This window comes from Trachypithecus francoisi, unplaced genomic scaffold (genome assembly GCF_009764315.1).
Source record: "Trachypithecus francoisi isolate TF-2019V2 unplaced genomic scaffold, Tfra_2.0 Lachesis_group14, whole genome shotgun sequence".
NCBI lineage: Eukaryota > Metazoa > Chordata > Mammalia > Primates > Cercopithecidae > Trachypithecus > Trachypithecus francoisi.
Window position 1 is genome coordinate 17,454,203 of NW_022681459.1, and position 25,703 is coordinate 17,479,905.

The window sequence follows — 25,703 nt, forward strand, 5'->3', positions numbered from 1 at the left end:
TTATCTATTAACTACCCCCTTTGCGAAGTATCCTAATGCTATTGATCACCAGCATCTTTCTTCTCTAGTCCTCAAATACTAGATGATATATTGGTTCTGTCAAACTACAAAATTAATGAATAACTCAAATTGCATTGTAGATAGCATTTATGGTTTTTGCATTTCTCCCCAAAAGAGATGTGAAGTCAAATGATTTTATTTTAATAAACTTCATTCTTGTCTCCAAATACGCTGTTAATGTTGTTATTTATTAGTAAAGCATTAATAGGATGTGCGTTTTCATTGCTTCTGGGAACGGGCTTTAGAGTATCCAGATTGTGGGGTTTCTGCATTAATTTCAGTTGAACTTTAGATATTTTCCCCTCTTTAAGCAGGAGTTTCCTGGATACCCATATTTTCCAGGGATAACCCTTATCTTAACCAAAATCTAAAGAACATTGAAAATCCTTATTTACTAGGATCTAGAACCAGAAATACCATTCGACCCAGCAATCCCATTACTAGGTATATACTCAAAGGATTATAAATCATTCTACCATAAAGAAACATGCACATGCATATTTATTGCAGCACTATTTACAATAGTAAAGACTTGGAACCAACCCAAGTGCCCATCAATGATAGACTGGATAAAGAAAATTTGGCACATATATATCATGAAATACTATGCAGCCATATAAAAGAATGAGTTCATGTCATTTGCAGGGTCATGGATGAAGCTGGAAACCATTATCCTCAGCAAACTAACACAGGAACAGAAAACTAAACACCTCATGTTCTCACTCATGAGTGGGAACTGAACAATAAGAACATATGGACACAGGGAGGGGAACATCATACACCAGGGCCAGTTGGGGAGTAGGGGGAAAGGGGAAGGAGAGCATTAGGACAAATACCTAATGCATGCGGAGCTTAAAACCTAGATGACGGGTTGATGGGTGCAGCAAACCATCCTGGCACATGTATACCTATGCAACAAACCTTCACGTTCTGCAACATGTATCCCAGAACTTAAAGTAAAATTTTTTAAAAATCCTTGTTTACTCCATAAATATTCATGCATCTTTAAGGAAAAAATGTATCAGAAGTTTGAAGAATGCAAGAACAAAATTTAGATTTATATGATGAGTTCAGTGCATCAGGATATTAAACGGGAAGACTTATGTGGTTTAAATGTTTAGAAAAAGAGCACCTATGAGCTTTAGGTATCATGGTGCAGGAGTAGCTTCAGATTTCTGGTTATGATGTTTGTGGCTTTCGTTCTCTGGGCAATAGATTCAGTTTCTTCTTTCCAAATTACTTTGGTTCTAGGAATCTCTGTCCATCTTGCTACCAACCAATCTTCTAACCTTTAAATCTTATAGCTGCACTAGCAATGGAATTCACCCAATTACAGTCAAGGGCCACATAACAACATTTCAGTCAATGAGAGATCACATTTACAACAGCGGTCCCAGGAGATCACAATAGAGCTGAAAATTTTCAATTACCTAGTATTTACTGTACTCTACTTTTCATTATTATTTTACAGTGTTCTCCTTCTTAGTATAAAAAAAGTTAATTGTAAAACAGCTTCGGGAAGGTTCATCGGGAGGTATTCCAGAAGAAAGCATTGTTGTCATAGGAGTTTACAGTTCCATGCCTGTAATTGTCCCAAAAGATCTTCTAGAGAGTAAGATGTGGAGGTAGAAGATAGTGATATTGATTAGCCTTTTCACGTAGGCCTAGGCTAATGTGGGTGTTCTTAGTTTTTAACAAAAAACTTCAGAAAATAAAAATAAAATTTAAAATAGAAAAGTGCTTATAGAATAGCTATACAAAGAAAGAAAATATTTTTGTCCAGCTATACAATGTGTTTTTGTTTTAAGATCTGTTAACACAAAAGAGTTAAACAGTTAAAAAAAATTACATATTTATAAAGCAAAATTTACTATGAGCTAAGGTTAATTACTGAAGAAAGAAACATTTTAAAAAATAAATTTGGTGTAGCTTAGCGTACAGCACTTATAAAGTCTACAGTAGTGTGTCATAATGTCCTAGGACTTCACACTCACTCACTGACTCATGTATAGCAACTTCCAGTCTTTCAAGCTCCTTTCACGGTAAGTGCCTGTAAGAGTGCACCATTTTTTAACTTTCATATTTTCATATGTTTAGATATGTTATGATATACAAATACCATTTTATTATAATTGCCTGCAGTATTTAGTACAGTAACATACAGTGTAGGTTTTCAACCTAAGAGCAATAAGCTATACCATACAGCATAGCTGTGTAGTAGGCTATACCAGCCAGGTTTATGCAGATTCATTCTGTAACATTTGCACAGTGATGAAATGGCCTAATGACACATTTTTTAGAATGTATCCCCATTAGTAAGCAAGGCATGACTGTATTAAATATTAAATACCTTGTTTATTTAATGTTATCAGATTTTCTTCATTGCAGAAATGAAGAAAATCTGGTAACATTAAATAAACAACAACATTAAATAAATTAACACACTTATTCTGCCATTTACATATATTTGGGTTGTTATTATTTGTTACTTAGGCACTGAAGAGGAATTTCTTTTATTATTTATCTCATTTATAAATGTAAAAGGTTAATTTTCTTCTTACAGCAAGCTTTGAAATCCTGGAGGTTGGGAGATTTAAACTAAAATTTTTTATGTTTAATTTTTTGTCTTTTTGTATAAAGACAAGAGCTATGGATAGCTTTTTTTTTTAATGATGTCAGTTTTTGTGCCTCTCTCCACAGGGGAAGAAAAGTACAAAAATTAGTGGATACATATCAAAAGGACAAAGCATAAAATTTAGATTACCTGTTAGCTTTTTACATGGAACAAGATTGTCTATTTTGTAGCTGTGTATTTTCAGAAAACACTAAATACAAGGCTTAAATAACTTCTATTAAGTTCATCTGATGTCGACTGGTAAAAGCAAACCCCTGAAACCCACTGAGTAATTTTCAACAACATGTAAGGTAATTTTAACAACATGTAAGGAGGAAGCCAATTATTTTTTGTATAAGGAACCTTGGTTCAAGATATATAGGTTTTTACCTTCATGCTAGCCAATGACTCAAACTACAGGAATCTGAAAACAACATGCATTTATTTCAACAAAAAATTGGAAATCCTTTTTTTAAATTTTTTTATATTTATGTGCTAATCTTTTATGGGCCAAATATTTCAGAAAACAATATAGTGCCATGAGAGAACCAGTTTGATAAGGAGAGAAATCTAAACATAAAAAGGCTTTATCTTTATATTGAGTTAGGAAAATGTTAAAAGAGATTTTCAAGTCATTATTTCTTCAGAATCTGAAACAACACTCAGAGGAAAATAAATTGCGGGTGTTGCCTTCTAACCACGAGGCTCTGGAAACTCAGTGAATCAAGATCTGGCCAAAGGCTAAGTCTTACAGAAAAATTGTCCAAAATTTCCTGAAAGATAGAGCCTACTTAGAAAAGCAGGAACAAAGGAAATATAGGATGGGATAAGGAAAGCTTTGGAAGACAAAAAGGCAGTGAACAAGGCAAGGATGTATAAAAGCACCTTTTACGCTTACGCAATGTTTGGACAGTTCATTTACAATAAACAGAAAATAACTAGGGCTAGACCTTTAAAATGGTTCTGCATTACTCCATCATTTTGAAGCTCACGAGTTCAAGTGTTCAGTGACAATAATCCTAGGTTTCACCTCCACTTACTCATTTTACTGGAACAAATTTATGATTGATAATTCTCATTCCAGGTTTTCTACTTATTCTAAGTAATTTTGCATATATAAGAAAATAAACCTTTTTACCCATCACCATTACATACCGAAATTTAATACGATATTATTTAGACAATATAACTTTTGGCAGTAGCAGTCTTGGTAGCTCCAATCAACCCTATCAATAAGATCCCTAGGAAAACTGAATAAAGCAATCCTTGTGTAAACTCTAGAGCACACTCAGGCTAAGAACTGCTAGAACAAAATTAGGAGAAGGTTTAAATCAAAGGAAGTGTTGACAGTTAAGCTGCTTTCTTCCCAGAATTGTTCACTGATTTAAAAAAAAAAGGATATTAATGGGCTTATGGCTTGAATGACCACAAGCAATCAGACTGCAGGACCTTCCAAGGACCTGGGAACACACGTGAACATGCTAGGTTTTTGGTAAGGACCTTAAATAGTCTATTAGAATTTTTAAGAGTAAGCAAATATAGAATATATTTCGTAGAAACTGAAGCCAACCTTTGAATTGCATTGATCTTGATGATACGGGAGTGTTAGTAACATTATCCCAGTCTGTTATATCCAAAGTAAATTCGTCTGCAAATAAAACCACTCAAACTCTCAAATTACCTATGGTAATTAATTATAAATGACCAATTATATAAAAAAGCAAGATATGACCAAGCCAAGAGACAATACAGAGTGCAAACAAATCCACAAGAGATCAGTGTATTAGAATGTGCAGAAAAACAGTTGTGGTTATTGTTCTTAAGCATTTTAATACAAATTTAAGAATTTTGACAGAATACTATTATCGATATAACTAAACAAAAAATGTTAAAAGTATAAAATACAATAATTAGAATGAACAAATCTCAAACAATTCCAATGGCAAACTAAAACACTAAACACTCTGAAACTACAGACCAACCTCCCCGCTAGATGAAATATAGACTATAATAAAGAGCACAGATCAGGGAGTGGCAGGATCTGGTTGCAGTTTAGACAGACTGGAAGTAGAATCAAGCTGATTAAATTTAGTAACAATGTTGTTTAATTCAATTAATTGAGGAATTTTACTGAGAAGCTCTTTACCTTTCTAAAATGCAGAAGGAAGGGATTATATTCTCTGGAAAATGATAAAAATATTTGCATATGTATATTTGTGTATATGTATGCATGCACACAAACATATGCGTGTGTAAGTAGTAATATTTATATGCCACAAGCCACAGCTTTTCTATATTATGTCTATAATGCAATAAAACATTACAAAAAACTTGAAACAGCAAGTAAGTTTATCTAATCAAAGGAAAACATTTAATAGAAAATTCACATTTACTACAAACATTAGAATTACCAAGCATTGACTGTAAAATGACTTTGATATAAAAATAAAAAGTAAACTGATGAATATCCCCAAATAGATAAAATTTTAAAATAAAATTTATCAGATAGAATGAAGAAAATATTTGGCAAAACAGTAATAAAGATAAATAAACTTGAAAATAAATTTTTTTAGAAAAGATTAAGTACATAAAGAAATTGAGAATGAAAAATAAGATGGAGTAAGTTACTAAAGATTTGCTGAAAAACGTTAAGCAATTTAAAGATTAACAGAAATCCTAGCAGAAGAGGGGCAGAAGAAAGCATAGAAAAGCTATTAGTCAAAATACAGTGCTTTTGACAAAAATACTACAACAGCGAGCAAAGTAACAACAACAACAACAAAAATCCCTTCAACCCACAGATCCAAGAATGTTAGGATTCTTAAATCAGAGTAAACACAGAGAAATTCAGACTCAGGTATATAATAATTAATTGATGAAAATGAAATAAAGAAAAGATCTTAAAAGTATCCAGAATTTTATAAACTACACATTTTTTAGGGGAATAGCAATAAGAATTACAGCTAATTTTCAACATAAATATTGAAAGTCAGGAAAAAAATGGAATGATAGCTTTAAAAATCTGAAAAATACTTAACCCAGAATTTTATATCAGTTAAAAACGCCCTTCAAAAATCAAAGAGAAAAACTCAGAAATTTTAAATCTGCACAAATTATTTATAAAATAAGTAATCTGACCAAGGCTGATTGGCAATAAGCTGATTAGCAATTTCTAGAAGAAGCGGGTAGGAGCTGCGAAAATAAGTTATATAGTCTCTAGACAGCACACTTGGATCCGAAATAATTCAATCTATACATCAGGGATGTAAATCCACAAACCAAAGAATGGCAAGCCAATATTTCCACAATGAAAAGCATGCAAATTTTGAAAATTTCCATTTTCAGAATGTTGACAAATAATTCATTTTTTATTCTTAAAAAAGCAAACTACCCCTGGAGGTCTACACTGTACAGACCTTACCAACAGAATCATGCAGCTGGATTAACCAGGATCTGGGTGCATATCAAGTCTCTTTAATGTGATACCCACCCCATCATTCACACCATAATACGAGTGTAGAGTTAGCAAATAAAGTGAAAGAGAATGCCTCTACCAGCCTCTTTGATTGGTGCAGAAACATGAACTAGAATTCTATAATTTTTTAGAACAAATTGATTAACTTTCTACTCTTGGCTAAGAGTAGTTTTGCTCTCTATTCATCATGTGGCTACTCTAATGTTTTGCCATAAAGACTATTTTGAAGAAGTGTTTCAAAAACAGAAAGAAACAGAAGGCTAAGACATTTAACCTTACTGAAGGAAACGGAGAAGTTAATTCTGCTTTGGAATATAAAACAAAAATATTTTTTAAATAATTGTATAAATTTTCTGCAGTTATTGACTTCTTTTTCTCTATGCTTCTTTTAAAATTGAACTACTTGATTTTATCGACCGTCACAAAACCTAAATTTTGACTGTTGATTTTCTGTTTTATGTTTGACTTATATTTAATTGGCTTCTGTTCTTATCTGCATAATTTTCCATCTTTATAATTTCTGACATTTCTTTTGGCTTAAATTGCTATTTTTTTTCCTAGCATCCTCACATAAAGTACTGAAACTCTGATTTGAAGCTTTTCAATATTCTCACTAAAATCTAAAATTTTCTTTCTAAACAGTTGCATCTCTCAAATTTTACTGCATTTTGTCATCAGTATCATGCATTTCAAAATATTTTCTAATTTCCATTGTGGTATTTCTTTAACATTTGAATTATTACAAATGGCATTGATTAATTTATAATTGTATGAGTTTTTTATTTTTTTGATACACTCTGTTGCCCAGGCTGGAGTGCAGTGGCACACTCTAGGCTCACTGCAAGCTCTGCCTCCTGGGTTCTCCTGCCTCAGCCTCCCGAGTAGCTGGAACTACAGGTGCCCGCCACCACAGCCGGCTAATTTTTTTGTATTTGCAGTAGAGACGGGGTTTCACCATGTTAGCCAGAATGGTCTAGATCTCCTGACCTCGTGATCCGCCCACCTCGGCCTCCCAAAGTGCTGGGATTACGTGAGCCACTGAGCCCGGCCTGTATGAGTTTTTTTTTTAAGTTGAAAACCATAAATTATTTTCTGTCTTACATCTACTGTTTTACCTTTTAAAAAGCGTATTGCCAGTGCTTAACTGAATAATAGCTCAAATTTAAAGTCTGATGCCAGCACCTGTAATAGATTTCATTTTAACAAATTTTCTTTTTAAAATAAAATTTGCATAATTTAAGGGTAATAAACTCCTTAGCCCCGGAATAATGTGGTGGCTTGTTATCTATTCATTTTCTAATGTGATTTTGTTGTGTATTTGTGGTATTAAAATTAAAGAGCTATAGTTCTCTGTGAATGAGCTTTCTATACAAAGCCTTAACCAATATCCTCAGTTTTTAACTCCCTTAAAGTAATAATTTCCTAGTAGTTCAGAATTTGACTGTGAAGCATTCTGACTAAACACCTCAGGAGCAGAGAAGAGCTTAATTCACTCCATGTACAATTGCCTATATGTTGCTGCTGACAGGAGGAGGGAACTAAGAAGCTGTACAAGCACCAGGAATACACAGAGCAGGGTGACGCTTTAGGCTTACATGACATGGCTCACATTACGAAAACAGAGAACTCACGTTTGTAAAATTGAGAAAAGAATGCCCATGGGCTTTTTTTTTTTTCCTTGAGACAAAGTTTTGCTCGTTGCCCAGGCTGGAGTGCAGTGCCGCAACCTCCGCCTCCCCGGTTCAAGCGGTTCTCCTGCCTCAGACTCCGAAGTAGCTGGGATTACAGGCATGTGCCACCACACTGGGCTAATTTTGTATTTTTAGTAGAGACGGGGGTTCTCCATGTTGGCCAGCCTGCTCTCGAATGCCTGTTCTAGTGATCCGCCCGCCTCAGGTGATCTGCCCGCCTTGGTCTCCCGAAGTGTTGGGATTACAGGCGTGGGCCACGGCACCTGGCCGCCTATGAGCTTTTAACAACTATCTCTGAATTCACCCCATTTTGGGTGCAAAGATGCCTGAATCCCTGCATTCACCAACTGGCTACAGACTGATTTATTTATCTGAGTGTGTGTAAGGAGACTAGGTGGAAAGGATCCAGATGTGGAAGCTGTGGGTTCCGTGTTGGTGCTTTCCCATGGCTCAAACTCAGCGTAGCTGAAAATAACCTTCTGTAGCAGCCAATATGGCTATTTTAGTTATATCTCACAAAAAAGGATGCTATTTGATTTTCTTTTAATGATGACTTTCTAAGTTTTTATGAATGTAGTATTTCACAAAATAATAAGCTGTCAAAAATAGGACTGGTTGTAAATGAGCCAAAATTAAAAGCAAAATGACATCTTTGTGTAGAGCCAAGCAATCTTTAAATAAATTTTCTAAGCATCATCTCCTTACACCTTCAAGCAGACCTGTGAGAGAATTCACTCATAGTCTAGGGTCCTTTTGCATATGAGAAAACAGACTCTCTAAGAGAATCATAGACTTGACAAAAGTGCCATTCCTTTAAAAAATGAGAATGTTTCACTCTTTCTAAATATATTAAATATGACAGGTAAGAAACTGTATAGATCACCAAATTAAATGTACTGTATCAAGGTGGCACTTGAGATCTAAAAGCCTTTATTTTTTTAGTTAGGGCCTCACTCTGTTGCCCAGACTGGAGTGCAGTGGTTTGATCACAGCTCATTGCAGCCTTGACCTCTGGGCTCAGGTGATCCTCCTACCTCAGCCTCCTGGGCAGATGGGACAACAGGCACATGCCACCATACCTGGTGATACTGAGAGGTGACAATGTGCTGGCCGCCCTCGCTCGCTCTCAGTGCCTCCTCCGCCTCGGTGTCAGCTCTGGCCACTCCTGACGAGCCCTTCAGCCGCCGCTGCACTGTGGGAGCCCCTCTCTGGGCGCTGAGGCTGGAGCGGGCTCCCTCTACTTGCGTGGAGGTGTGGAGGGCGAGGCCCGGGCGGGAACCTGGGCTGCGCGCGGCGCTCGAGGGCCAGCGCGAGTTCCGCGTGGGTGTGGTCTCGGCGGGCCCCGCACTCCGAGCGGCCGGCTGCCCGGCACCGCCGGCCCCGGGACAGTGAGGGGCTTAGCACCCTAGCCAGCAGCTGCGGAGGGGGCACCGGGTGCCCCAGCACTTCTGGCATGCCCGCGCCGCGCTCGAATTCTCGCTGGGCCTCAACCGCCTCCCGGCAGCACAGGGCTCAGGACCTGCAGCCGCCATGCCGGAGCCCCCCTCCGCGATGGGCTCCCGCGCGGCCCGAGCCTCCCCGACAGGCGCCACAGGGACCGCCCAAGGACTGAGGAGTGCAGGCACAAGGTGAGGGACTAGCGGGCAGCGCCCGCGGGCTCCACTAGCAGAAGCCAACTGGGCTCCTGAGTCGGGAGGGGACTTGGAGAACTTTTATGTCTTAGCTACAGGATTGTAAATGCACCAATCAGTGCTCTGTGTCTAGCGCAAGGTTTGTAAAGGCACCAATCAGGAACCTGTCAAAACGGACCAATCAGCTCTCTGCAAAAGGGACCTATCAGCAGGATGTGAGTGGGGTCAGATAAGGGAATAAAAGCAGGCTGCCTATGCCAGCAGTGGCAACCTGCTCCAGTCCCATTCGCAGCTGTGGAAGCTTTAATATTTTCCGCTTTTCAAGAAATCTTGCTGCTGCTCACTCTTTGGGTGCACCGCGCCTTTATGAGCTGTACCACTCACCGTGGAGGTCTGCAGCTTTATTCCTGAAGCCAGCAAAACGATGAACCCACCAGGAAGTCCGAACAACTCCAGATGCGTTGCCATTAAGAGCTGTAACACTCACCACAAGGCATGTAGCTTCACTCCTTAAATCAGCTAGACCACAAACTCACCAGAAGAAAGAAACTGCAGACATATCTGAACCCCTGAAAGAACAGACTCCAGACACACCATCTTTAAGAACTGTAACACTGTGTCACCACCCGAATGTCATCTTGAATTGTAGCTCCCATAATTCCTACATGCTGTGGGATGGACCCAGTAGGAGATAATTGAATCATGGGGGCGGTTTTCCCCATACTGTTCTCCTGGTAGTGAATGAGTCTAATGAGATCTGACCATTTGATAAGGGGAAACCCTTTTCATTTGGTTCTCATTCTCTTTTGTCCGCTGCCATGTAAAATGTGCCTTTTGCATTTACCATGATTGTGAGGCCTCCCCAGCCACATGGAACTGTGAGTTCGTTAAACCACTTTTTCTTTATAAATTACCCAGTCTTGAGTATGTCTTTATCAGCAGCATGAAAATGTATTAATACATCTGGCAAATTTTCTGTTTATGTATTTTTTATTTTTATTTTTTGTAGAGACACGGTTTTGCCATGTTGCCCAGACTGGTCTCAAACTCTTGGGCTAAAGTGACCCACCTGCCTTGGTCTCCTAAAGTGCTGGAATTACAGGCACAAGCCAAGAGGCAGTTTCCACATCATGCAGCAAGCAGAGGATGGAACCCTGGTTCGTAAGTTTCATTTTAATGTAGTTTCAACTGGGTCTTGTGGTCTCATTTTCCCTCTCTTCATCAGCCCTATTTCTTATTCTCCTTCTCCCCATTGTCATCACCATCCTCATCACCACTAGATTTCTTGGGTAATAATCAGGATTAGTAGACTTTTACTGGGAGATCCAAAGGTATTGAAATAATGAGCGGAAATATGGAAGGTTCTATTCAGCTTTCTGTGACAGAAATTGGAATGACAATGATCGATGCTCCCTGGGGAACTTGATCTAATTTTGTTTATAACTGTCTTTTCTTTTTTTTAATATAATATAAAAATAATTATAATATAATATTTTTGCTCATAATATAATTGCTTTTTTTATTATTATACTTTAAGTTCTACAGTACATGTGCGCAACGTCAGGTTTGTTACGTATGTATACATGAGCTATGTTGTGTGCTGCACCCATTAACTCATCATTTACATTAGGTATATCTACTAATGCTATCCCTCCCCCCATTCCCCCACCCCACAACAGGCCCTGGTGTGTGATATTCCCCGCCCTGTGTCCAAGTGTTCTCATTGTTCAATTCCCATCTATGAGTGAGAACGTGCAGTGGTTGGTTTTTCATCCTTGCAATAGTTTGTTGAGAATGATGGTTTCCAGCTTCATCCATGTCCCTGCAAAGGACATGAACTCATCCTTTTTTATGGCTGCATAGTATTCCATGGTGTGTATGTGCCACATTTTCTTAATCCAGTCTATCATTGATGGACATTTGGGTTGGTTCCAAGTCTTTGCTATTGTGAATAGTGCCTCAATAAACATATTGTGTGTGTCTTTATAGCAGCATGATTTATAATCCTTTGGGTATATATCCAGTAATGGGATGGCTGGGTCAAATGGTATTTCTAGTTCTAGATCCTTGAGGAATCGCCACACTGTCTTCCACAATGGTTGCACTAGTTTACAGTCCCACTAACAGTGTAAAAGTGTTCCTATTTCTCCACATCCTCTCCAGCACCTGTTGTTTCCTGACTTTTTAATGATTGCCATTCTAACTGGTGTGAGACGGTATCTCATTGTGGTTTTGATTTGCATTTCTCTGATGGCCAGTGATGATGAGCATTTTTTCATGTGTCTGTTGGCTGCATAAATGTCTTGTTTCATAATTTTAAAAAGTTATAATTCAACTTAGCTCTATATATCGAATTCTCACCTGTGAGTTTCTGCCGTCTTAGAGATCTAGAACACAGACACAAATAGCATTAACATTAAAGAATACTTTCTGGCTAAGCCAAAGCCATTTTAGATTAATGGAAATGTTGTGCCTATTTTAGATATAAAAGTGGTTCTCTGGCCTCTGGAAATACTCTAGTTAGAAAAGCAAACTACCTTTTAAAGACTAATCAGTGATAGTTTCAATAATAATTACACAATTATATAGTGAAGCATGCTTACACAGCTGGTAGTTATAATGTTGGAGACAATAAATTTGCAATATCAAAACTGGTTCTGAAGTTAAATAGATTAATATCTAACTTCAGGATGAAATAATGATAAATTTATCATCATATTGTAAACTCTATCGTTACATCATTATAAACTTCATCATTATGTTTCAAGAAACTATCCCAATGCCATATTAAAGTTTCTCTAGAAATGGCCAGCCCAAATCCCTGAGTCTTTTGCAACATTTTAAATTTACCAGGATTAAGGTGGGTTTCTCCCTGTATTCCAGCAATTCAGCAACAGTAATTCCAGATCTCCAGTTCCCTACAAAGGCGGTCCTGCTGTTTACCAGATTTCTATTAGATCTCTCATGGGCTTTGCCTCTACAATGGTGTGGGTTTCCACTGCTGCCTTCCCTGTTTGATCTGTTACACTCATTAGCTCTGCGAGTCTTGAGTCTGGGGGTTCAGGTCTTCAGTTCCTGCTGCCCAAGCAACTGTATTTCCAGAAATTACCAGCCATCTAGCTACTGATCAGCATGTGGTTCTGACTTCCAGGAATTACTGTATTCAGTTTCCCAGGAAACTCATCATGAATCATTTATATGCAATTGATTTTATCAATTTTTATTTATTTATTCTTGTCACTTTAGTGATTACAGATAACAACTTTGTTCCCCCCAAACTTAACTCCCGTGTTTTTCATTAATCATGCCTCAGTAGCATTTTGTCACATCTCAAAATAAGATTCATCTGGCTCTGTTCTTAGGGAATGCATGATGAAAAAATGTTTTATTATATTTTTCAAGGAAAATGCATCCATTCATGGGCTACCCTATAATGAGAAGATTTTAAAACAATTTTTTGAAATACAGTTTCTGTTCCTCTGAACTTACCATTTATCTGGTTATTCAATGTTAACCAAATAATTATTTAATTACAATAGTTATTAAAGCTGTGTATAAGCAGCCTCAACATATAAGAACACTTAACAAAGAGATGTCACCTATTTAGAAGTCAGCAAAGGTTCCCAAAGAAAGTATCCCATCAGCTGAGTCTAGATAGTGAGTAAAAATAGCTTGATTGGGGTGAGAAACGAATAAGCATATGCGATTAGAAGGTGCTTTGCACTAATTTTAATGAAAAGGATAAAAAGCTATGATTAGTGATATCCAATCATCAGACTGTATGTACTCATTGTACATTGCAAGTTCTGTCTCACATTTCTACATAAACCGTCTTTTACTGTAAACCAACTAAATTTCAGTTCTTCCCTAAATACAAAATATGCATTTTTTTTTCTCTCTGCTTTGGTCATTTTACTTCACCTTCTCATATTTCCCTTAGCTATTCTCATAGTTCTTGTGATTTTGATATTCAAGATAGCCCCAACTTTTAGATACATGTTTAAAAGTTCTTCTGAAATTGGAGCTAAACTGAATTAGAATGAAATTTAAAGAGTGAGGTAGTCAGGATATGATGGTATAGTGAATGTGGTGATCCTGAATAGGAGAAATTCAATTAAACTGCTGTGTGTAAATATCCCACTTTCTGAGCTGAGAGAGTTTGAAAATGGAGTTCTCAGGCTCGCTGGGGATGGCAGAGGAGGCATGTTGTTGTAGATGCCTTCTAAGTTAACTCAATTAATAATACCAACCATCTTTTATATGTCTTCCTGGTCAGCTATTACTTGATACTATAAACAATAGGCACTTTAAAAATATACATATTTATTAATTGTCATGAACAAAAACGAAGGTAGCACACTACACACTCATACATACACACGCAAATCAACCATATTGCACATTCCCACAACATTTCTAGTCAACATTGAACTATTGGTCTTACAACGAAACAGCAAAAAATAAAAATAACAGGAAGTGAGTGGTAAAACATTCTAGTCACAGGTGTGACTGCTCGCATTGAAAATCCTAAGTAAGCTATAAAATTACTATAGAAATATTGATTTTATTTGTCTATACAAATGAAAAGCATATGAAAAATTAAGTTTAAAATTAAGTTTTAAAATGTAATAATATCAAAACATATCATTTGTGGAATACATTTCAAGATCCTGAGTCATATCATGGATCTATGAATTTAGTAATAATTTTTATTATCTTGAATTCACGGATCCAACACATTCCAAACAAAAGTGCCAAAACTGCCAAAAATTGAAAAATCGACTGAAATTTATAAAGTTTAACGGAGGAAGAATAGGCAACACAATCTTAAAAAGGGGGAAATAAAACAGGAAGATGCATATTAAACTATTGTGGTACTGGAATTAAGTATAGATAATTAAATTAGTGGAACAAAATAGAGTTATGCAACAGATCCACAGGTGTACTACCTATTTTTTACAAAGATGTAAAATCAATTCGAATGTAAAAAAATGTCTTTTCAACAGATGGTATTAGAGTTACTGATATGCGTCAGTATCCAGGCATCTGGAGCACCCACTCTCCTGGATTAGGAGTTTAGGGCACCCTTCCTATCATTGCAGAGATCTTGAGACTGAGGAGCTTTTCCACTTCCATACCTGACCCATCTCTGAGTGTTTGGTGTCTGCCGACAGAATTCTCCCTCAAGGCTGGTGCTTGTGCCTGTCATCAGGGGACCTGTGGGCAGAACTGCCAAGTCTGGACCTGCCCATCTTGACCGCTGCTCCCATGGAGCTGAACAGGGAGCTCAAATCACTGTGCACTCCACAAATCAGCCCATTGGCTAAGGGAACAGAGAGCTTCTCCCAGTAAACAAGGATCAGGTTATATACCTAGCCACGTTGGCTGCAACTGGCTATTTCCCATCAGCGCCATCTACTGACGTGCAAATCAAACCACACAGTCCAATATAAAACGTGCCAACAGAGTGCATAGGAGCAAAGCCAAAAACCCTACCCAGCATTCTCTACAGTCGCACCCCCTAAGGAGGTAGGAAGGGGAAAGGGAGAGAAAAACAGAGAAAGAAAGAAAAAGAAAAAATACTACTCCCCACAAAAATAATTACAATAATTAGAAATACCAGTGTTTCCAGATGAGAAGAAACTAGCACAAGAATTCTGGCACCATGAAAAATCTGTAGTGACACCACGAAAGGATTACACTAGCTCTGCAGCAATGGTCCTTAGCCAAAATGGAAACTCAGAATTGATAGATAAAGAATTCAAAGCATGGATGGCAAGGAAGCTCAATGAGATCCAAGACAAGGTTGAAAATCAACAGAAAGAAACTTTTCCCTTTGTGAGATAGATCTTTGTCCACCCCTTTACTTTGAGCCCAGGGTGTCATAGTGTGTGTGAGGGGTCTCTTAAACACAGCAAATGAATATTGTTTTTTATATTCAATTTGCCATTCTGTGCCATTCAAATGACACATTAGGCCATTCATTTACATTTAAGGTTAATTTTGATATGTGAAGTTTTTATCCTATTATGAAGCTATTAGCTGGCTGCTTTGTTGATACTCTGTTCTGTGGTTGTTTTATAGGGTCTGTAAGCTATGTACTTAAATATGTGTTTGTGGCAGCAGCCCCCCCCTACCACGTTTAGAACTCCTTTAAGCTCTCTTGTAAGGCTGTTCTAGTGGTAATAAATTCCCTTTGAGTTTGCTTGTCTGGAAGAGATTTCATTCCTCCTTTCCTTATGAAGCTTAGTTTGTCTTAACAAAAAATCCTTGATTGGAATTTCTTGTCTTTAAGAATGCTTAAAATAGGCCCCTAATCTCTTCTGGCTTGTAAGGTTCTGCTGAAAAGTCCACTGTTAGCCTGATGGAGTTCTCTTTGTACATGATCTGACTTTTTTCTCTGGTTGCCTTTAAAAATTTTTGTTTAGTATTGGCCTTGGACAGTCTGGTGACTATATGCCTTGGTGACATTCATTTTGTAGTGCAAATCACAGGTGTTCTCTGGATTTCTTGTATCGCAATATCTATCTCTCAGTCAACATTAGGGGAATTTTATTAATTGATTCCCTCAAACATGTTTTTCAGGTTGTTTACTTTTTCTCCTTCTCTCTCAGGAATACTAATAATTTGTAGGACTTGTCACTTTACATAATCCCATATTTCTCAAAGACTTCAATTTTTAAAAAAATCTTCTTTTTAAATTTTTGTCTACCTGGGAGAGTTCAATATTCAAGCTCTGAAATTATTTCTTCTGCTTGGCTCAGTCTATTGATAAAGCTTTAAATCGTGTTTTAAAATTCCTTAAGTGAGTTTCTCATTTCAAGAAGCTCTGACTTATTTCTTTTTAAGATGTTAACTCTTTCTTCATTTCTTCATTTCCTGGATTACTACAGAATAGTCTACCCAACTACTACAGAATATATATTATTCTTTTCTGCACACAGAACGTATTGCAAGATTGACCACATGCTTGGGCATAAAATAAGTCTCAATAAATTAAAAAAAGAGAACTCAGTTCACCATACTCTCAGACCACAGTGCAATAAAAATGGAAATTAACATGAAGACTATCTCTCAAAACCACACAATTGCATTGCAATTAAACAGCTTGAATGACTTAGGGGTTAAAAAATGAAATCAAGGCAGAATTTAAAAATTCTTTGAAATGAATGAAAATGGAGACACAAGATACCAAAATCTTTGGGATGCAGCAAAAGCAGTGTTCACAGGAAAGTTTATAGAGCAAAATGCCTACCTCAAAAGGTTATAAAGATCTCAAATTAAAGATTTAGCATCACACCCAGAGAAACTAGGAAAACAATAATAAACTAATCACAAATCTAGCAGAAGAAAAGAAACAAGCAAAATCAAAGCACACATGGAAAAAAATTGAGACCTGAATATTTATACAAAGGATCAATTAAACAAAAAGTTGGTTCTTGAGAAGGATACACTATATAATTGTAACTAGTGATCTATTGATCACTAGTTAGATTAACAAAAAATAGAAGAGATAAGATTCAAATAAACATGATCAGAAATGAAAAAGGTGACATTACAGTGAATCTCACAGAGACACAAAGGATCCTCAGAGACTATTACGAATACCTCTGTTGAATCAGGAAGAAATTGAAACCCTGGAGAGATGAATATTGAGTTCTGAAATTGAATAAATAATAAAAAAGCTACCAACCAACCAACCAAAACAAAAAAAGCTCAGTACCAGGTGGATTTACAGCTGAATTCTACCAGATGTACAATCAAGAGCTGGTCCCAATTCTATTGAAACTATTCCCAAAACTTGAGAAGGAGGGACTCCTCCCTAACTCATTCTATGAAGTCAGCATCAGCCTGATATAAAACATGGCAGAAACAAAATGAGAAAAGACAATTACAGGCCAATATTCCTAATAAAATAAACACAAAAAAACTTAACAAAACATTAGCAAACAGAATCCAATAGCATATCAAAAAGTTAATTTACAGTGATCAAATAGGCTTTATTCCTGGAATGTAATGTTATGTAACCAGGCAACCCCAATGTAATTATAAGTATGAAGTAGGAGGTAAAGGCAGAAAAGTAGGTCTACGTATAAGTGGAAGAGCTTAGTGACGTCAGGCAGTCCCAGTGCAAAAAAATATAAAAAAAAAAAAAAAAAAAAAAGAAAAGTAGGTCTAAGTGATGTACTATGAGAATGATTGGACTCACCACTACTGTCTTTGGAGACAGAGGAATGGGGCCATGAACCAGAAAATGTAGGTGGCCTCTAGAACATCCATCTCCAAACTTTTTGGTACCAGGGACAGGTTTCCTGAAAGAGTTTTTCCACAGATTGGAGGAGAGGGGAGGGATGGTTTTGGGATGATTCAAGCACATTCCATTTATTGTGCACTTTGTTTCTATTATTAATACATTGTAATATATCACGAACTAACATAAATACAACTCACCATAATGTAGAATCAGTGGGAGACCTGGGCTTGTTTTTCTGCAAGTAGATGGTCCCATATTCAGATGATGGAAGACAGATCATCAGGCGTTAGATTCTCATAAGGAACCTGCAACCAAGATCTCTTGCATGTGCAGTTCACAACAGGGTTTGTGCTCTGATGAGAATCTAATGCTGCCGCTGATCTGACAGAAGATAGAGCTCAGACAGTAACCATTGCTCAACTGCCACTCACCTCCTGCTGTGCTGCCTGGTTCCTAACATGCCATGGACCAGGACCAGTACCAGTTCATGGCCCAGAGGTTGGCGACCTCTGCTCTAGAATCTGTAAAAAGCAAGGAAATAGATTCTCCCTTAGAGCCTCTGGAAAGAAACAGCCCTGCCAATATACTTTGATTTAGCCCAGTGGGGTCATCAGATTCATCAGATTTTGACCTATAGAATTAAAAGATAATAAATTTGTATTGCTTAAAACTCTAAGTTTAATCTAATTTGCTATGGCAGTAATAGGAAACCAAGATTAGAGTGTATTCCTGAAAGCCAGAAGACCATTCCTGCATCTGCAATTTGGAGACAATAATAGAGAAGACCTCAGCCTGGCCAAGAAGCTATAGGTGCTCCTCATTAAACCCTTGCCATTGCCCATGTTTTGGGGGGTATGAGGCTTGATCATTACTCTTGGGTAAATATTATGAGCATGGGACTAACTAGAATCACTAAAATTTAAAAAATCAATGAAGTTATAAAAAGTACTGAGTTTATAGAGGATGTCACAATTCGTCATTTTAATTTTTGTAACTCAATCACTGATAATTTTTCCTATGCATTTTCTTTCATTGTTCCTTATTTCTTTCCTCTAACTATATAAGCACCATGACTATTTCCTAAATTGATGGAGGAGAAGGAGGAGGGAGAGGAAGAAGAGGAAAATAGGGAGTAAATGAGGGAAGTGAGGAAACAAGAGAAAATGTCACAGCTGTACAGATCCAATAAAATACATTGGGTGGAATAAAGTAGTTCTACTCACAGCTCTACAATAACTTGCTGAGCAACATTTTAAAATTCTATCCAATGCTGCTGTTTCCATTTCCACCTCTGTAGAATAAGGATGTTGAAGTCGATGAACTCTACAGCTCTCTTTGTATTTCATATTTTATTGCATTAGCAGTAAAAGAGGAAGTAAAGAGAACATGATGAGATGACTGTGATATACTTATGACTAAGTTTTTTTGCCAAGTATCTAATACTCTGCAGTCTATTTCTAATTTCAGAGAATGTTCGAAGAGCTTATAAAATAAAGAATAGGAAAATACTTGAACATTGCTTGTTTTATATAAATATTATGTCTCCCATTACCATCATATTGTCTTAGTACCTTACTTTTTATAACACTTGGATGTAAGAAAGCAGAACAGCATAAGTACAGCCTATCCAATTTTATTTCAAGATACAACAAAAAATCATTTTTGATGATAGTAAAGGCTTCAGAGTTTTCAATTAGATTAGATATTTTGGCAAAGAACCCAGGTACAACTAACACCTGCTGAGCCTACTTCCTTCCCATCAACATTTGTTGCTTGCCTTTTTAAACAAATGGAGATCATTTGAGCAGATTGAAAATAGTAATTGGGGTACTGGGATTTAGCTAATTAAAAATAAGTGATACTGCTGCACTGTCATTACCTTACGTTCATAGGTGCTCTTTTCTAAACATTTACATCCATGTGTTAGTCTTCCATTTTAATATACTTCATGAACAGGCCTAATCATATAAATAAAACTTTTGTTCATGTACTCTTCAAACTCTTCCGATACATTCTGTCGTTAGACATGCATGGCATATTCAAAGAGTGAACAAGGATAGTCAGTGCTCTTTATATTATCTCAGTAACTTACTTTTCATAACACTTTGATGTGAGAGAACAGAACAATATAAGTACAGCCTATCCAATTTTATTTCAGGATACAACCCAAACAATCATTTTTGATGATTTTGATGAAAGGCTATCATCAAAAATGATAGCAAAGGCTATCTTAACTATCCTAACAAGGGTACTTAAGAGAAAGGCTATCCTTGGAAACTGTGAGAATCCCAGAAACTCCTGCTTAAAGAGGAGGAAAATATCTAAAACCCAACCAAAATTAGTGCAGAGACACCACAATCTGGGCATTGCAAAGCCCATGACTAGAAGCAATGACAATGCACATCCTAGTCAATGCTTTACTAATAAATAATATTAACAGCACATTTGGACAGAAGAATGAAGAGTTTATTAAAATAAAATCTTTTTCACTTCTTACCCCTTTTGGAAAGAAATACAAAAACTATAAATTGTATCTATAATGCAGTTTGGATCACTCATTGATCCAATGGCTTCAGATATCTGAATTATAGAATCCATGCCTTTCCTTCCCAGAGTTATAGATCCAGATCCAGTTATAGATCAGTCATTGATCCAAACTGCAGTTTGACAGAACTAACATACACGCCAGTTTTTGAAGGCTGGAAAGTAAAGTAGACCTGGTGATCAATAATATTAGAATACTTCTCAAAGGAGGAAATTAATAGATGACCTTACTAAAGATATGCATTTCTCAAATGGGTTTGAGCAGTCACCACATTAGTCAGTAGAAACCAGATCTACAGAATGGCTGATAACAAGATGAATGGAACCACCTCCTAAATGGGTGGTAGAATCTGAATCTATAACTCTGGGAAGGGAAGACATGGATTCTATAATTCAGATATCTGAAGCCATTGGATCCACAACCCAGTGAGGAGCAGCTCCTGGATCCACAGCTCAGGGAGCAGCAGCTATTGGATCCAAAACTCCGAGATCCAACGTGCATAGTCAGGCAAGAATTGCAGAGCATGTGGGTCTTGGGGTAGTAGCAGGAGGTCTGGCAGGGGCTGAACTCTACACAGGATGTCTGACAGCTGTTGGGCCTCCAGCAGGTCTCCTGACAGCCCCTATAGAGAGGAACCCAGCTGGCAGGTGCTGGGAGAACAGAGATCAGTGCTGTAGATGAGGTTGCTGGGGTAGGAAGAGCCACAGGAAGAGCCTGTAGTGCAGGTAGCCCCCACAGGAGCAGGAGGGGAAGCTTCCAGAACAGCAGTTGTAGGACATGTTGACGGGAGATGTGAGTTCAACTGAGTGTCCCTGGGAAGATTCTGAGTTTTAATGTTGCACCTGGACAGTGCCATTTATATTCTCTCAGCAATAGGTGTGCCCAACAGAGTCATCCTTAACATTTTTGTGCTCCCTCATTTACATATGTGTAACTCAGCAATCTTGTCTGTAATTGCATCTGAATAGTTTTCCACATATTGTATTTATGGGTGCTATAATTTTGGTGTTATAACCCAAAGTCAATGAACTGCACTTATGTCAGAAATGCTGTGACTGTTTCATATTAATGCTTGTTTTATTATGTCTAGGAAGGCACCTCCTTTTCCTCCTAGCATAATTTTCATGTGTCTTGTTATTGGCTGTTATGGGCCAATAATTTTCCCTAAACAGTAAGAAATGAGATAAAGTTACGTGTCTTTTTTTGTCAATGGATTAGAGACACAACTTTGGCCTTAATGAGAAACCTGCTAAAAACTAAACCTACTTATCACCATCCTTTCTCATTCTACAAAAGTTTCCTTCATCTATTGTGTACTACTACCCACTGTGTCTCACATCCAATGTAGAAGAAAAAGTGTAAGTCAAGACAAATTGAATAACATTGATGCCTAAGACCAGAAGGAAACCTGGACAATTATTTGGAGACGTGGTGACAGCAAGGGATGGAACTGAGACAATCACAAATGAAAACCAATTCGGGGGCCTTATGAAGAGAATCAAAGTGGCAGATAAACACCATTGAAATGTGAGGAAAAAAATAAATGAATTTCAGATTCAATGCATCTAATATGAGGCCTGTGGTCGTAACAGATTCTCATCCCCATGTGTGGCAGCCTAGAGAATTCACATCTCGGATCTTAAATTACAGGAGGCTTAAATAACCAATGACCCTACCTGCTGTGTTCTAAAAGTTAACACTGCATTTTTTGGGAAGGCTTGCTGTCTCTGGGCTGCTCCCAGGCAAAGACTGAGCACAGTGGAGATATAGGGATTCCTGGAAGATACTTGACAGCCAGCTTTGACTCAGGGTTTCCTCAGTGGCCTTAAAGAGCTACTGTCCCCTGCATAGGTCTCAAGCACTTCTTTCTCTTTCTCTTTCTCTTTCTCCTTCACTTGGGCCAGACCTATGTCCAAATCTTACAACTCTTCCAGCCTCTCCCAGGGGAGACTCTGGAAAGAGAAAAAATGCAGAATGTCTGTAAATATTGAATCTTGTTTATACTTTTTAAAAAGTGATACTGTTTGGATTTGTGTCCCTGCCCAAATCTCAGGTCAAATTGTAATCCGCAATGTTGGGGAAGGCCTGGTGGGAGGTGATTGGATCATGGGTGTGGACTTCCCCTTTGCTATTCTCATGTTAGTGAGTGAGTTATCATGAGATCTGGTTGTTTAAAAATGTGTAGCACTTCCCCCTTCACTCTCTTCCTTCTGCTCCAGCCTTGTAGGACTGCCTGCTTCCCCGTCATTTTCCACCATGATTGTAAGTTTCCTGAGGCCTCCCCAGCCATGCGTCCTGTACAGCCTGCAGAACTGTGAATCAATTAAACCTCTTTTCTTTATAAATTACCAGGTAATTTATAAAGTAGTAGTAGTTTATAGCAGTATGAGAATAGACTAATACAAAAAGTAAACCAATTTTTTGATGGATAGTAAAAAATTTAAACTGAATATTTTATCTCGAGTATGCCAATCAGGGTAAACAAACAAAAAAAATTATTTCAGTTGTTCAATGATTTAGAGAAACAATAAAAAAAAACTTTTGAGTTTAGTTTTGGAGCTTATATTCAGACTGTCTCCAGGTAATGTCCGCTAAAACCCATTTTTTCATCCATCTCCACCTTAGTTAGACTAGATCTACACCATTCTCCTATTATTTCACATGTGAGTTGATGCCTTTTATCAAGATTGGTAAATTCCCAACTGTACTCTCTTCAAATATTGTTTCTGCCCCATTCTCTCCTCTTTATTTTGCTTAGATACCTATTATAAGCAAGGTACACTTTTTATCTACATTACGTATGGCTCATACTTTTTTCTATTTTCAATCTTTATATAGAATCTTTATATATTGGCTTTTGCTTATTGAGGATGTAACCTGGACGGTTAGTGAAAACAAGATTTTCCAGCATGTTAGAGACAAGTTGACTGGTATTTTAGAAAAGAGAAGCAGGTAGGTACCAAAAGTTGTAATTTTCAACTATGGATGAGACTCTGTTGAAAACATATCTCAAATATCCAAAGCGATTATTCATAGCTCAGTGAAAAGAATTATCTGTCAAAAGATCAGAAGCCTTTTGATGTATATCCCTGAGCCATATATTTTATGTGAAAGATCTCAATTTTTAATTGTTGATAAATAATTCAGTTAAAAAAAGAAACAACAATGATGAGGCTCCATATTAGACAAAACAAATAATACGATCTCCAAGATGAAGTGAGTCCAAAGTCGTGGCATTTACAATTTCTTCTTAAACTTTTATGAAATTAATGTGAACAAAGTTTTAGAGATTTAGAGGCAGAGAGAAGGGAAGAACACCTCTTTTCACAATAACTGGTTCAGAAAAGGATTTTTGAATAAGGAACCTGGATTAACTGAAGACAAATTCACTAAATCCCTCAGTTTCACCTGAATAAATTCATGCTCCCCATTTAACTCGTAAGTTTGGTATTCAAGATTATTTTAAAGAGTTACATTTGAAACAAAAGAAAATGGGGAAGGAATAGTTCCAAACCTACTTTCTAAGGCACAAGGTAAGGAGAAATCAACTGCTATTGAAAAATAGAAAGTAACTCACGGAATAGATATTTGAATTGGCCATATTTGCTTCTTTCTTCATTCTTCTTCCTTCTGGAAGGCCTATATTAAGTTACTTTTCAATATTGCCATACATTTTAATTGAGAAAATTTCTAACATTATTGTTGTAAGTTTATTATATTTTATTATAAAATAAAACCATGACAGTACACTTTCTTTTTTTTTTTTTTTTTTTTTTTTTTTGAGACGGAGTCTCGCTCTGTCACCCAGGCTGGAGTGCAGTGGCCGGATCTCAGCTCACTGCAAGCTCCGCCTCCCAGATTCACGCCATTCTCCTGCCTCAGCCTCCCAAGTGGCTGGGATTACAGGTGCCCGCCACCTCGCCTGGCTAGTTTTCCTGTATTTTTTAGTAGAGACGGGGTTTCACCGTGTTTGCCAGGATGGTCTCGATCTCCTGACCTCGTGATCCACCCGTCTCGGCCTCCCAAAGTGCTGGGATTACGGGCTTGAGCCACCGCACCCAGCCGACAGTACACTTTCTTTGGTCCTGAATATAATTTAAGTACTTGTATTTCAACATAGAATATTTTGTGAATAAACTTACAGAGTGGCTATCCTCAAAGAATATGACAAAACTGTCCAATTTTTATTTTTCAATATGGAATCTATAATTCAGAAGAGGCAAACAAACAAATGAACAAAACATAAAATATGACAAGTAAAAAAAGAAAAGAACAAAAGATAAAATCAAACTTAAGCACAGAAGAAAAAAAAGAAAAATAGAGGGAAAGAGAGAGGAAGAGAGAGACAGAAAATAAGAGAGGAACATTCATATACCATGCTGAGGAAAAGAGGACTGGGGAACAAAGAAACTTCCCATTTTCATAGGAAAATGTAGGATGGTACCTGGTTCTACAAGTGGCAAAAAGTCGTTGAAAACCAGTAGTATGGAAAGTTAGAGACATTCTAAGAGGGTAGAAGCCCTGGATAATTATAAAAGTAGATGATAAATATATCAAAGTTTGTGAGATTTGCTAATTTTGAAAATTTTTGCTCATGAAGACATTGAGACAAGAAAGACACATGCCAGCTTGAATGCAATAGGGAAAAAATTCTGAAATTCCTGAACTAACTTTTTGTTTCTCTTTCACTTGTTTCCTCCCTTCAGCAGATAAGCATTCAGCTGTTTGGCTGAATAGAGGTGACCTCAAATTGATCTTCTCTGTGACTGTGTGTCAAACTTCTTTTTGTTATCTTGTCTTAAATACATGGCAAGGTTTCTTTCAGTTTCTGGCCATTTCTTTCTATCTCTTTGGTTTGCCTGTTCTTGATCTTTCTTCACTGGATATGAGACTCACTTTATAACTGTAGTACTTAATGTATTAATTTCCTCTTACTGCCCTAAAAAATAACCACAAAGTAATTTTGGAGTATAGCAATGAATGGTGGACAAGATGGATCATTTTCACAAATGTTCTCATCCAGGTAGAAACTAATCCGTTGCACCAGAAAAAAACTAATGTTATCTCTTTCCCCACTCTTAGTAGAAAAACATCCACTAGCAAAGCCTGATGTGAGTACACAGGAAAAGAGGCAGGTAGCATGTGCCAGAGAAACAGGAAGAGCTTTCCTTGTCATGATGAGCTAGACATTAACGTAAAACAGTCATAGCATTTCTGACATAAGTGCAGTTCATTGGCTTTGTGCTATAACACCAAAATTATAGCACCCATAAATACAATACATGGAAAAGTATTCAAATGCAATTACAGACAAGATTATGGAGTTACACATATGTAAATGAGGGACCACAAATATGTAAAGGATGACTCTGTTGGGCACCACACCTATTGCTGAGAGGATATAAATGCCCTTGTCCAGGATGCAACATTAAA

At 37.2% G+C, this 25,703-nt stretch overlaps 1 protein-coding gene across 1 annotated transcript; it reads right to left on the minus strand.

The window, feature by feature from the left end:
• Positions 1-20,546: 20,546 nt before the first annotated feature.
• LOC117096678 (keratin-associated protein 13-3) lies at positions 20,547-21,049 on the minus strand. Its single transcript, XM_033234114.1, is given in 3 exon segments — positions 20,547-20,901; positions 20,903-20,986; positions 20,988-21,049. Coding segments are annotated over 3 exon segments (501 nt in total).
• Between the last annotated feature and the right edge of the window lie 4,654 nt (positions 21,050-25,703).